At 40.7% G+C, this 14615-nt stretch overlaps 1 protein-coding gene across 1 annotated transcript in view; it reads left to right on the forward strand.

The window, feature by feature from the left end:
• FTO (FTO alpha-ketoglutarate dependent dioxygenase) overlaps nucleotides 1-14615 on the forward strand; it is a 201963-nt gene that overhangs the window by 31716 nt on the left and 155632 nt on the right. Inside the window, exons 6-7 of the mRNA XM_075281881.1 lie at nucleotides 470-613; nucleotides 1021-1140. Of these exons, the coding sequence (XP_075137982.1) occupies nucleotides 470-613; nucleotides 1021-1140 (264 nt within the window). The remainder of the gene's footprint in view (nucleotides 1-469; nucleotides 614-1020; nucleotides 1141-14615) is intronic.

Genomic DNA, 14615 nt, shown 5'->3' on the forward strand with positions numbered 1-14615 from the left:
CCCTCACTGTGCTTTTGCTGACTTTTTCCCCCATAGACTAACATAGGAAGCAAGAAAGCATCAGCAGAAAATGCTGACGTGATATTGGGTTTTCACAGCGGGAATGCTGTCAGTTCTGCAGTGGAAATACTGGAACACTAAAGTTCTGGTACAAAGTTTAACTCAGAACAAGTTGAGGAAGTTTTCAACTGAATGATCAAAAAATCTAGAGAAAAAAACTGCCCTGAGACAAAATAAAAAGTGCCAGTATTTGGTGCGATCTTATTCTGCGTTCTCCAGCATTTTTTCTTCAACTCCCCAAATACCAGGCGTGAATGACGGGGCCGTGGGAAATAACTCTACAGACACCAGATATAGATATAGATAGTATATCTTGCATATTGTACTATATTGTATTATTATATTGAGGCTTTTCACCTCTTTCCTAATAAAGACTGCTTTTATTTCTCCCCACCGGTCACTATTTTAGTGTTCCTCCGGTACTATTAATTACATACAGACACGGTGCCAGAAGGCTCTGGAGAACCTGTGTGTGGTCCCCAATTCTGGAGCCATAATGCTACAGTCTCTAGAGGTGGAGACTGTACGAGAAGCGGAAGAGATCCACAATGAGGTACGGTGGGACGGCTGAGATACAAGGTGTGGTAATTGTTTTCTGGTGAGGAAAGAAGCTGCGAGCTTATACTCGTCACATGAGAGTTTTGTCTAACTTTTGCAGTACCCATGTCCCAATTTATTATAATTGGTAGGCAAAGTTCACGGGAGTTGACACTGTTATTATTGCATACATGTCAACCCAACTGACTTCTAGGTATGAATTTGGAGTGTGGTAGTAAGCCCGTGTACCCATAAGGAACACATGTGGGCACAAGTAAAATATATGCAAAATGTCTTCTTTACTACTAGTATTGCATTGAAAGTAATATATGTCTTTCCAGTTATGGGTTTGCTGCTGATATTACTTCAGACTGTATCATGCAGTTTAACCTATTTACAAAAGCGGTGTCTGTGTCTGTCCAGGTGGAGTTTGACTGGCTCAGACAGTTCTGGTTTCAAGGAAAACGCTCCTCTCAATGCACTGACTATTGGTTGTCGGCAATGGCAAGGCTGGAAGAGCAGTGGAGGCGAATGGAAACCATGGTGAGATCCAAAAATAAGCTTATTCAAATTCATTGCCTTTTCAATGTAAAGCTCAATTGTTTTTTAAAATATACTTTTATATGCTATTTAAAAGGGGTTATCCAAGGTTCATTGTTGATGTAGTGACCATGCTGCGTTACTGCAGCTTAGCTCTGTACACTGTGCAGCGGTTGCAGCTCAGCTCCCGTTTGTATGGCACAAGCACTACACAGTGTATGGAGCGGTCTGCTGCTGATTCCAAACATTGATCTGAGAGCAGCTAATCAGTGGGGGTGGGTGTAAGACCCCCACAATCTGATACTGATGATCTATCCTAAGCATAGGCCATCAGTATATGTTATAGTACCACTAATAAACTACGGCTCTTCATACACGTTATGTAATTACAGCCCATTTTTATATGGAACAATATTAAGGCTCCCACTATAGCACATGGTCCATTTAAAGGGATTTTCCAGGATCAAAAGAGCATGCCTTTTTCGCCCTAAACCAGCACCACAGTTATCCGAAGTTATGTGTGTTATTACAGTTCAACCCCATTGGGTTTAATAGAGCCAAGCTGTGGTACCTGACACAGCCCACGAACAGGCATTGCAATGTTTCTGGAAGAAAGCACCCATGTAAGGCCTCGTTCACATGGGGCACAGGACCGCGTATTTTGGTCTTGATTCTGATGTCGGAAGCCGCATCAGAATTGAATCAAAATGCGCCTGCCACGACTGTCGCGGCTTCCCACTTCGGAGTGGGCTCAAATGAATGGGCTTAGTCCGGAGGGAGGTGTCGCGAGGCGGACGCCGGGACTGACTCAGCTGCAGAATCCACCTGTAGAAAGGGCAGCTCGCTTTTCTTCCCCTTGAGCCGGAACATACCGCTCACGTGAAAAAGAAAGCTAGCGGTCTACATAGACCTCTATTGTGAGGGGGTGGATTCTGAGGTGAATTTGGCGTCAGACTCTGCCCCCTCTTGTCCTGTGTGAACGAGCCTTAGGTTTTGTATATCTCTGATTTCAAAGGAAAAATATCTTTGTACCGTGTTAGGCAGTGGATATGAAATCAAAAAATTTTGAGAGAAGTCCTCAGTAGTTGATACCTTTATTAATGGCTAACGTAAAGAATGATGACATATTGCGAGCTTTTGGGATATTAAAGCTATCCCTTCATCAGGCTGGTATAATGCAATGTATCTGATGTATTGTGTTATACCAGCCTGTTGAAGGGATAGCTTTAATATATTGTGTTATACCAGCCTGGTGAAGGGATAGCTTTAATATATTGTGTTATACCAGACTGATGAAGGGATAGCGTTAATATATTGTGTTATACCAGCCTGATGAAGGGATAGCTTTAATATATTGTGTTATACCAGCCTGATGAAGGGATAGCTTTAATATATTGTGTTATACCAGCCTGATGAAGGGATAGCTTTAATATATTGTGTTATACCAGACTGATGAAGGGATAGCTTTAATATATTGTGTTATACTAGCCTGATGAAGGGATAGCTTTAATATCCCGAAAGCTTGTAATATGTCATCATTTTTTAAGTTAGCCATTAATAAAGGTATCAACTACTGAGGACTTCTCTCAAAAAATTTTGATTTCAAAGAAGGCATACCGAGATGTCCCATAGCAATAGCTGCCAGTATGGCAGTAGAAGGCGGCCATATTTCTTCCACTAGAGATCTCCTCAGCCTCAGTGACTGCCATACAAGCTCCGTGCACATGGCTCTGACATGTGCAGAAACCTTACTGCGATGTTCTCCCATTGAGTTGCTATGTGCTTATTATGTGCAGCTGAAGCCAAGTATTTGCTATTGCTGTGCAAATATTATGTCAGTGACATCATATTTTTGCCCTCATGTTCCATCAGATATTTTCTATGGTTCTGTGGTATACATCACTTTCTTTACAGCGTGCATCAGAAGAGAACGTTTCCATGTTTTAGCTTCTCATTGGTCAGATAACATTGGTCTCTGGGTTTCTTGCTTTGTGGCTAAGGCAGGAGATGCTTGTGATTTGGAGGTTGACGCTGCGGTCCTGTCCTGACTCCTCGCACGTCTATCCCTGTTAATTAAAGTTCCGCAGGAAGATGGATGTGATGATTAATGAAGCTTAGCGTTCTTATTAGTTTGGAGGGGATAGACTCTGCATATACTCTCTTCTATTAATAGCTTTTTATTTGCACAATTTATTTTATGCACCATTTTTATGATTTTGGTAAGTGAAACATATTGTAAGTAATTAATGTAAGCTTTCTGTTTCTCATTACACTTAAGCTGGTAGGGCACTTTTTACAAAAATTGTGAGTAATATTATGTTTTGGATTCAAGGAGCATGTAGTATGGCTGATGTTATATTTTTATTGGACAGCCTTCTGAGTATCGCAGATTTTCACAGCTAAAAACCTATCTCACCTTCCCAAATATTTCCACAAAGTATCTGTACTGGTTGAGAGTACACAGGAGAAGATGCTAGGCAGAACGAATACTTGTTTTGAAAGGTCTGTCTAGTATCATCTATAGATTATAATTTAAATAAGGAGCTAATAATACACATGGATTTTCTATGTGACTTGGATTCCCTGTAAAATCGGACTAAAAAAACTGAGATTTTGCCTGCCTTGTAATGTCTGGGAGTGTTTTTGCCCCACTCCTACCCCATATGAAAATGGGTAATGTTGAATATCTTTCAGCTTTATTGTGAAATTATGTGCTTCTTCCTGGAGCACTGACTCCCTATTTGCTATTCTGATATACACAGTGTACAAAAGGTTATCAGATTTACAATGTAAGTCTATTAGACCCTCAATCTGACTCCCATACATCTGTATTGAGAGTTTAGGCTCCTGTTCATACAGGAAATACAATATCGATCTTAGGAGCAGAAAATATTTCAGTGCTCCAGCGGGGAGCACATAACTACAATAAAACCGGCGAAGCATTTGCAAATTGAGAGGTGAAAAAAAGCATTTTCTTCTGGAGTGCTTCTTTGTAGAGTGATTTAAATCTACAAAATTGGAAAAATGTTTAGTCTTTTTATTAACTTGTCACTGTTGGCAACCATTGTACTGATGAGAAAATGATCTGCTCTTTTGCCCGTAACGTGCCAGTGTACCACTGACCTACAGAGGCTGTAAACCACTTTGATCCTTTTTTTTAACCACCTGAATATTTTGGGCTCCCTTATAACTGTAGTAGTTATATAGTTGGGTTTCTGCCATGTTCTCTGGTTTTTAATCACATGACTCTGAAGGTAAGGGGCCTGAATCGTAGAATTTGTGTTTATGATAGGAAAAAAATAAAAACTGCGTTGTTACTTGTTGTGTTACCGAGGGATGTTAGATGCTCCATATTCTGAGCGCGAGACTCCTTCCACAACTCTGAAAACAGATTCTGCAGATGTTGTCGTTGGCAGGGTTTGAACCCAGGACTCCAGCGCTGCAAGGTAACAGTGCTAACCACTGAGCCTAATGTAGAATTACTAAAAAGGAGCATACCGTGTTAATTTTTTATACAGCTATGTGGGTCCTGATGTCTTGCAGCCTTGACATTGCATGAATCACATGACTGCTGTAGCCAATCCCCGTCCTCACTGGTCATGTTTGAGGAGCACTGGTGTTTGAGAAATCACAATGGCAGCACCAAATGAGTGACAGCACTGGAGTCTGTTGGGTTTATGGTTAATTAAAAATGTATTTAGAACACCTTATTTAGTGTCCCCTTTTTATACACCACTCCATGCCGCTGAATTTTGGGATAGCATACAGTTAGTGACATCTCCTTTAGCCAATGAGACAGGATGACAAAATAATGGAAATAACTGATGTGAGTGAGATTATATCCATTGATTCAGATGACTTCTGGTTATAACTTTTGGTTATTTCACAATTTTATAATATATTATTTTTTACCATACCTTACACATGTCCAATTTTGCTCAAATCCTGGAAAAGTCCTTTTAAGTTTTTTTTTTTTTTTTTTTTTTTTTTCAGACCTAAGTGTTTTCCTAATTCGCATCAAGATCCTACAATATTTCTATGTATTTATTTTCCCTCTTTTTTCGGTATATTATTGTTTGCAGACAGCTCTGATATATGAATGTCCAGCAGAGGGCGTCCTTACCCTGCCGTATAGGTTGGTAAAGGGCTTCTTTCCATCTGGATCTAGCACTGCATTAAAATGTAACATTAACTGCAGGGAATTATCTCTGTTGCTTTCAATTGGATTGTATAACACAGAAAATCAATTGTGGGTTAACAAATTCAATATCAATAGAACATAAAGCAACACTGCTTTTGCCGAGCACTCCTGCTTACAAAGTGGTCAGCTTGGGGGTTGGGGCATCTCTTGATCTCTTTAGCAATAACTTGAAATAACTTGACCTGCAGCCCTATCTTTTGATTCCAAAAAGACCTTTTATATGGGATAAAGCGAGGGTTAATTATAATTGACGAATAAGATGGAATATTTATTGTATATGTGGAGCGCTCCGGCGGACTTTATTAATTAAAGACTCATCGCAGGTTAAAAGGGAAAGCGCTTGGTGAGAATTAAACACTATCGCGCATTACAAATGCTTCTCAGAAGTGGAAATAAATCAGCTGCAGCTCCAGACCATTATCATATCATCTGCTCTTGTTTACTTTTCAGTCGGAATATGAGTGTTATGTCAGGGCACGGAGAGGGTTAATGGGCAGACGCCACTAAATATAGAAGGCCAAATTCACTAAAATGTTTGAACTGTCCCACTGCGCATACGGCCAAATATGTACAACGCCGTCTGTATTACGGGCCATTTAATCATCATTACAATACAAATAATTATTGTTATTGTAATAATAGATACATCTTCCACGGAATATATATATGTGTGTGTGTGTGTATATATATATATATATATATATATATATATATATATATATATATATATATAGTATGTGTGTGTATGTAATATATATATATATATATATGTATATATATATATGTATTATATACTCATGCACAAAGATGGACTAAAAAGATCCATCAAGCATGCAGTTTGGGCCACAGGACCTAGCTAATATACCGTAGTTATAGTGTAGTAGTATAGCGATACGGCCAGGAGCTGTTCTGTACATGTCTGTAATAGAATATGACCCGGCCTCAACAACCATCTTGGAACATGTGTAATAGTTTGATTAGTAAATGACATGAATAATTGTTCTGTAATATGTTCTTGCTCAGTTTGCTTCTTTTACCCGCAGGCAATATCTCCCTTATTCTGTCGTGTAGACTCCAGGCACCTTATCGATATATAGCCATACGCCTCTGGAGCAGCTGACATGGTCGTGCTAAAGGCTATAGCTGGCCATGGATATTGCATGCAGTATGTAAGCCTAAGGCCACTTTCAGATGGCCCCAATAGGGCCGCATTTTAACCCATTTTATGACCACAATAGCCACTTCATTTCATTCTAGGGAACTGAACATAGCTTACCTTACAATGCTTTCCTGTTTCAACTACGGATTAAGTGAATTTAAGGAGGAACTAATGTTACTACTGAAATATGGACGTTTATACTTTTACGTTATTCTGTAAGGTTAGACTAATGCCAGGTTTCTGCCCGATACTAGACATATACATCTATATGCGTCATATAGTATCCAGACATGAAAGTGACATATAGGCACACAGTTATATACGTTTGCATTCTTCTTAACAGCTCCGTTTATACAACTCAAAATACCGGAACCGTGTCCCGACTCCAAAACTTCAAAACCCGTATGACGTAGTTGTTATGACTTGTTTTGTGCTAGGTCGGAGGGTTTTTTTTTTTTTTTTTACACCAAGCATTGCATTTCAGGAGATATTAAACAAGTCATAGTTGTATTCCTTTAAATCAGTCTCATGAAATATGAATGTGTAAGGGAATGTATGGTGTGAGGCTTGGACTTGGTGAGTCGGGAACTCTAAAATTGGGTTATTATCATGAGACAACCCCTTTAATACTGTCTGGTATTTTAAGAAATGTGTGCAAGTACAGTAAATAGTAAAATAAAAATAAAAAATAACCCAGTACTCTTCCAGTTAAGTCTACCGCCATTCTGCTAGTCCGGTGACCTCTAGTGGTATGATGAAATGACTTGCATCATGTACATGACTGCTGCAACTGGTCACAGGCTTGCATATTTACTTGCTGACTGCTGAGGCCAGTGATTGGCCTCACTAATGGTGGATTTAGTGCCAGAACCCACCATGGAAAGATCCTTCCTTCCTTCTCCCTATCCCATGTACCTTCAATGGGAGATTTGATCTAAATTGGCCTGAAAATTGAGCAAGCCTCTTCTTGAATTCTCTTAAATGAGAGGCAGAATTTTTTCAGCAGATCCCACATCCATACAAACGTACCCTAAGAAGTTTTCTGGGGAAAATTTCTCTATAATATAGCTTGATATAAAACGCGTTGCAATAAACCTCCATACACTTGACATATGAAGCTGGAAGTATATGGAGGTGCAGTACAAACCCATTAACTCCAAGACAGATGTGCATTACACTGTATCTTACCGATTAGTCTTTATTGTAATTGTGAACGTACAAGTAGGTCTAACATTTGTTGAGCGTTAACATTATTGTAATACTGATGTAACATAATTATTGTAATAAAATTATAGTTGTGCCCAATGATCATATTATATGTGTAATAGGTGCAGTGTCCCATAGAGCATGGCGACTTAACTAGAAAATGTGGCGTAATAGCTATGGACAGTGCGGTGTATAAGGGCTTGTATGTGTCATTTTAGAAGTAGCTTTTGTATACATTTATACTGAGTATATTTTCCCTATTCTTTGCCTCAGTCACGTATATATATATATATATATATATATATATATATATATATATATATATATATATGTTACCGTAAAAACACTTGTGTATATTACTTGTAAATATTTATTAAGAACATCTAGGAACCCCCTTTATGTCGCAGCCATCTTTTTCGCCCTAGATATTATGGATCCTTTTATCAGCCTGCTTATTTCTTCTCTGTTTGTCCCTTGAGGTAAGATTTTGCCAGAAGTCCCCCTTGTAATGTAAATGTTAAACCTTTTCATTTAAAAGACATTCTGATAAAAAAAAAAATTATTTTTCATTTCCACTGATATTTTCCACCACCAAAAAACCCCTGAAATCTAAGTCTACCTCATTTACATTACCACTCCCAATCGAAAAGAATAAAAAACCTATTAAAATGTATGTATTTTGTTTTAAAAAGTCCATGATTTGTGGGCCTTTCGGGGCTTTAGATCAAGATAAAGTAAATTCAAAGAGTGTTCATTTAAAAGGCATGATTCAAGCATGGGCTTCTGGGTAGAGATGCAGATGAAAAGCGAATATCTCTAGTGATGTGAAGCACTTGTGCACCGTCTGATTTGCCAATGCAGACAAAGGACAATTTACTCTGTCATGCAAAAACGACACTTCGTTTTACCTAGATGTGTTTTTAGGATTGGCCGCCTTACCAGCGTTATATGGATCAAATTTCTATATAACCTAGACCAAAAATATAAAAACATAAAGTCATATTGTAAAAGTATCAAAAGACACGTAAGAATGATCATTCAGAATCAATGCCTTGTGTAAGCCTGTCACGTGATCGATTGATCTGCGATTATTTGCTTGATCCTCACCGATCACATACTTTATGGTAAAGATCATTGCTGGTTGGCAGTACATCCACTTGTGTAAACAGGCATCTGCCATGTTACTTGTAAGGAAAAGGCTTGAGGGGAGGTTAAATGAGCAATTGTACCAATAATCGCATTAGCGGACAAGCGTAAGATTATTGTAACGTGTAAATGCAATTGCCATTGTAAAATAACCCTAAGACTATGCTCTGATAGTTGTCATCATTTCCAGCTATTTGGTGACTACTTGGCTTAAGATCTGTTCACACCTCTTCATTGTCTTTCATTGGAGGTTCTACAGTCATGATAAAAACAAAGTACGCCCTTTTGGAATTGAATGCTTTTATATATCAAAAATATCTTTGTACCGTGTTAGCCAAAATTGTGTTTAAACTATGTCTGAGGAAGGGGCCTAGAGCCTCGAAAGCTTGCAATCTGTCATCATTTTATATATCAAAACAGGATTAAAATAAAAAAAAAAACTACTGGAAATTAGTCTTAAAATGTGAATCAACGGTACATATCAGATTCCACTGTCCCATCATTTATTTAACAAAAATTAAGCTAAGGCCTGGTTCACATCTGCATATGGGTTTCCGTTCATAAAGTCCGCTTGGTGACCCCCCAACGTAAACCTAATCTGCATTAAAAAGCGGTTACCTCAGGAAATCCGTGGACCCCATAGACTATAATGGGGGTCCATGTGGTTTCCACTCGGTTTCCACACAAAAAATGCAGAAAGAAAATGCTACTTGAGGGACCACACGGTGGCTCAGTGGTTAGCACTGCAGCCTTGCAGCGCTTGGTCCTGGTGTTCAAAATCCCGCCAAGGGCAAAAAACCATCTGCAAGGAGTTTGTATCTTCTCTCCGTGTTTGCATGGATTTCCATCCCATATTCCAAAAAGAGACATACTGATAGGGAAAAAAATGTACATTGTGAGCCCTATGTGGGGCTCACAATCTACATTTAAAGAAAAGAAAAGTGCTACTTGCAGCGCTTTTCTCTCTGCATTTTTCACACAGAGCTGGGAACTGAATCCCCGAATGCAGATATTAACTGGGCCTGAAATGGAAAAGTTATGTATGAAAAACTAAATACACTCCTTGAATTGATAGCTTGTAGAGCCACCTTTAGCAGCGGTGAAGTCATGGTTTTCTTTATGACTTTATCAGTCTCACATTGTTCTGGAGGAATTGTGTCTTCTTTACAATGTTGCTTTAGTTCATTGAGGTTTGTGGGCATTCCTTTATTCACAGCTTTCTTAAGGTCATGTCACAACATTTCAATTGGCTTGAGGTCCATCACAACACCTTCATTATTTTCTTTTTTAGCCATCTTCACTTTGGTCTTGTCTGTCCAAAGGACATTGTTCCTGAAGTCTTCGGGTTTGTACAGATGCAACTTTGCAAACATAATCCATTCTACTGTGATCTTTTTAGAAAGAATAAGCTTTTTCCTGGTAACCCTTCCAAAGAAGCCAGTCGGTTTTTTTCTAATTGTACAGTCATGAATCTAAACATATTACAAACTGAGGCCTGTAGGATCTTAGATGTGCATCCTGTGATTATTTCATATTCTGATCTTCAGGTGAATTTGCTAGGACACCCACTCCTGGGAAGATTGTCAACTGTCTTGAATGTTTTCTACTTGTGAATAATCTTTATCATTGTATACTAAAGGATTTTAAACTTGTTGGACTTTTACATCACTTCTCAGATTGATGGGTAGCAGCAATGGCTTCTTTAAGATCATTGCTGATGTCTTTCCTCCTATACATTTTGCTAACACACACCTGGATGCTCCAGAACAGCGAACTGCCTAAAGTTCTGTCCTTATAGAGGCGGTCACACTTGCTGCTGATAAATTTATCAAGGGTATTTTATTAGCAGCATCTGACTGCTGCATACCTTTTTAGGGTGTACTTGACGTTTCACAAATTGTTTCTGCAATTTGACCTAATTTTTGATAAATAACACTGTAATTTGTGTGGTTCTTCTTCATTGTATTTGCCTAATTTGAATAGTCACTTAAACTGATACATAAACCAATAGAATTCACAAAGGGTGTACTCTCTTTTTCTCTTGTCTGTATATGTCAGGAGGAGGTATATGTGCTATGGAAGATTTCCCACAGCATATGTCAAATAAAGTTCACAAAGCGTGAATAAAGCTCTAAAGGTAAAATGTTATCTTCAATAAAAAAAAAAAAAAATCTTCCTAGAGTTGTTAGATCCGGGAGTCCACTACATTTGTGAAGCTTCAAAGTCTAGGCATTCATGCTGCAGACAATTTATCCCTATTTGCTTACAGTTGTCATAATTGTATGCCATGTTACAGTACAGCCACAACCTGGTCACTGTTTCTACGAGCCTCCGAGCTCACTTGTCACCCTTTACTGTATTTATATATCCGTCTCACTGTCTATATCAGGGGTCTCAAACTCAACTCAGCATGTGGGCCGCAGAGCAAGATCCCAGCCAGTCGGCGGGCCGCACCGCGGCAAATTTAGCTCCACCCACTTTTATGTTGACTCCGCCCATTCATTTTTCATGTGCCCCCACACTGTATAATCCTCCTACAGTCACCCGTAAACTATATGTCCCCCCTCCATCTTTCCCCCAGTTACATATACACCCTTCATCTGCCCCCAGATTCATGTCCCCCCATCTCTGCCCCAGATTCATGTCCCCCCATCTCTGCCCCCAGTTTCATGTCCCCCCATCTCTGCCCCCAGTTTCATGTCCCCCCATCTCTGCCCCCAGATTCATGTCCCTCCATTTCTGCCCCCAGTTTCATGTCCCCCCATCTCTGCCCCCAGATTCATGTCCCTCCATTTCTGCCCCAGTGTCATGCCGTTCTCCCCCCTCCCTTCGTCTGCCCCCAGTGTCATGAGCCCCTTCATTCCACCTCAATGTTTAAAGAGGACCTTCCACCATTTTGCCCACAGGCAGTTCTATATACTGCCGGAAAGCTGACAGTTCGCTGAGTTCAGCGCACTGTCGGCTTTCCCGATCTGTGCCCGGTGTGAAGAGCTTACGGTCCGGTACCGTAGCTCTTCTATGGTCAGAAGAGCGTCTCTGACACTCAGTCAGAGACGTCCTTCTTCACAGCACAGCCAATCGCGTTGTGCTGTGAGAGCCGGGAGGAACGCCCCCCTCCCTCCCTGATAATGCTCGTCTATGGACGAGTACTGCGAGCAGAGGGAGGGGGCGTTCCTCCCGGCTCTCACAGCACAGCGCGATTGGCTGTGCTGTGAAGAAGGACGTCTCTGACTGAGTGTCAGAGACGCTCTTCTGACCATAGAGCACTACGGTACCGGACCGTAAGCTCTTCACACTGGGCCCACATCGGGAAAGCCGACAGTGTGCTGAACTCAGCGCACTGTCAGCTTTCCGGCAGTATATAAAACTGCCTGTGGGCAAAATGGTGAAACGTCCGGATTCAACTTGGATCCGGCGTCCCTAGGCTTGTGCGGGCCGCACAAAATTGTTCGGGGGGCCGCGAGTTTGAGACCCCTGGTCTATATACTGCTGCAGCTGGCATATTAAAATGAATGCTGCAAGTCAATGAAACTTGGAAACAGCATAGTACGCTCCATGTTTTGCTCTAGACTAGAAACCTGAGCTCACACTCTACAATGTTATTCATGCATCAGTGTTGCAAAGTCAAAAACAACAGGTCGAAGACACTGAACAGGTGGAAAACCTTCCATTATACCAAACCTTTGTGTCGTCTCCACTACTGGGTTTGGCTTAAAAACACTGATATGATACACAGACTTAATCCCTTTTTCAATGATCATAACTAAGGCACAGTGATATGTACTATAGAAGTATCTATATAATTTTCTCATCTACCTGTTTTCTATATGCTAGGAAAGTCGCTTGACTGTACCACCCATTCCTAAAGCAATAATTGCATGCTGGTAACTATATTTATACACACACTATATGGACAAAAGTATTGGGATACCTACACATTAGACTTACAAGAGCCCATTCTAAATCCATATGGAGTTAGTGCCTCTTTTTCCTGCTAAAATGGCTTCCACTCTTTCGGGAAGGCTTTCTACAAGATTCTGTGGGATCTTTTTGCTGAAAAACTAATTTTGGATGCAGGGCCGTATTAGGAAGGGCTGTTCAAATGTTTTGTGAGTGGGCCCCCCTGCTATGCATAATTTAATTTCCCAAAAGTAGCCCCTTCATAAGGCCCCTGCCCCCTCAACCACCACACAAAAATAAAGAATACTCACATGACTGCTTTCCCACGATCTTACTGGCTGTGATGATATTTGCGGCTCGGTGCTCATTGCACTTACCTGTCTCTCACAACATCAGCCAAAGACTGAATAATGGAGCATGGAGCTGATAGCTCTGTACTCCACTATTGTATTAAACCTCTATCTGTGTTCTAAGGACACATAATTGAAATCAGTACCTGCCACTTGGAGCAGTGGGACAGCACCCGAAATGCAGGACTCTCCTGAGGGTCCGGTGGAACTGCACCGTTTGACCTATGATTAGATGAGAGGACATAACTCACATTCTCTGTTCTAGATCATATGGAAGGTGTTTCATAGAGTTGAGGTCAGGAATCTGCAGTCTGGCTCTGCCAGTCAAGATCCTCCATGCCAAACTTAAAGGGGTCATCCCATCACAAGGATCCTAGCTATACTGCTTGTTAATGTGGATGTAAGACTTTTCCTAAATACATTGCTTCAGCAAAACTGCTTTGTTTGCCCACTATCTTACTTTATTCAATTCTTTGTGGCCACAGCCCTGACTTAGCTGCTCATGAGTCAAGTGATGTATCTGCTGCTCTCAGGGGGGAGGGAGGAGGGGCTAAGTGCACAGGAGTGAGCCTGTGTTTCTAGCTATTCCTGTGTCTACACCACGTGACCTAACTCCCTGCTGTCAGATAGGGGAGAGGAGCTGCTTTCATTTCTTCTGTTCTCCCAGTTATCAGGCTAGCTAATTCAATTGTGTTCATTATGGCAGAGACAGGCAGTCTCTGTATGTAACACAGAATGGAGTTGCTGCTGCCTGTAGTTCATAGTCCAATATGGGTGGGCGGAGCTACACACAAATTTGGGGGCAAAGCTAAACGGTGGGTTGCATGTGAAACCCCGCCCACCAAATGATGCAAGAAACCAGGAAGAAAGAAGATTTTACAGCAGTAAAGACTGCTGAGTATGTGAGGTGGGAATACCCCTTTAATGCATTGTCCAAAATGTCTTGGTATGCTGAAGCATTCCGATTTCCCTTCACTGGTACTAGTTCTTCACTGGAACTGGAACAATTGGATCTAGGCCATCCGTGAAAATGAGCTCCATATTGTTATCCCTCCTCCACCAAACTTTACAGTTGGCACAATGCAGTCAGGCAAGGCAGGCATTCTCTTGGCATTGACCAAACACACAGACTTGTTCATTAGACTTCTCGGTAGAGAAGCATTAGTCATTACTCTAAGGAACATATTTCTACCACTACAGAGTCCATTGGTGGTGTGCTTTGGACCACATCATGTGTTTCTTAGCATTGTACTTGGTGATGTAAAGCTTAGATGGAGCTGCTCAGCACTGGAAACCCATGCTCTGAAATTTCTGGCATACAGTAGTACTGATGGTAATTTCAGAGAAGGCTTGGAACTTTACAGTTCTTGAGTCGGCAGAGTGATGGCCAGTTTTTGGCATTATAGGCCTCTGCAGTTGGTAACCCCACTATGTGACTTTAAGTAGTCTTTGGCTCTTAAATGCTTTTTTTTCCCCAATAATATTTGTCATGTAATATGTAGGATGGCAATTTCAC

This window comes from Leptodactylus fuscus, chromosome 7, assembly GCF_031893055.1.
Source record: "Leptodactylus fuscus isolate aLepFus1 chromosome 7, aLepFus1.hap2, whole genome shotgun sequence".
NCBI classification, from domain to species: Eukaryota; Metazoa; Chordata; class Amphibia; order Anura; family Leptodactylidae; genus Leptodactylus; species Leptodactylus fuscus.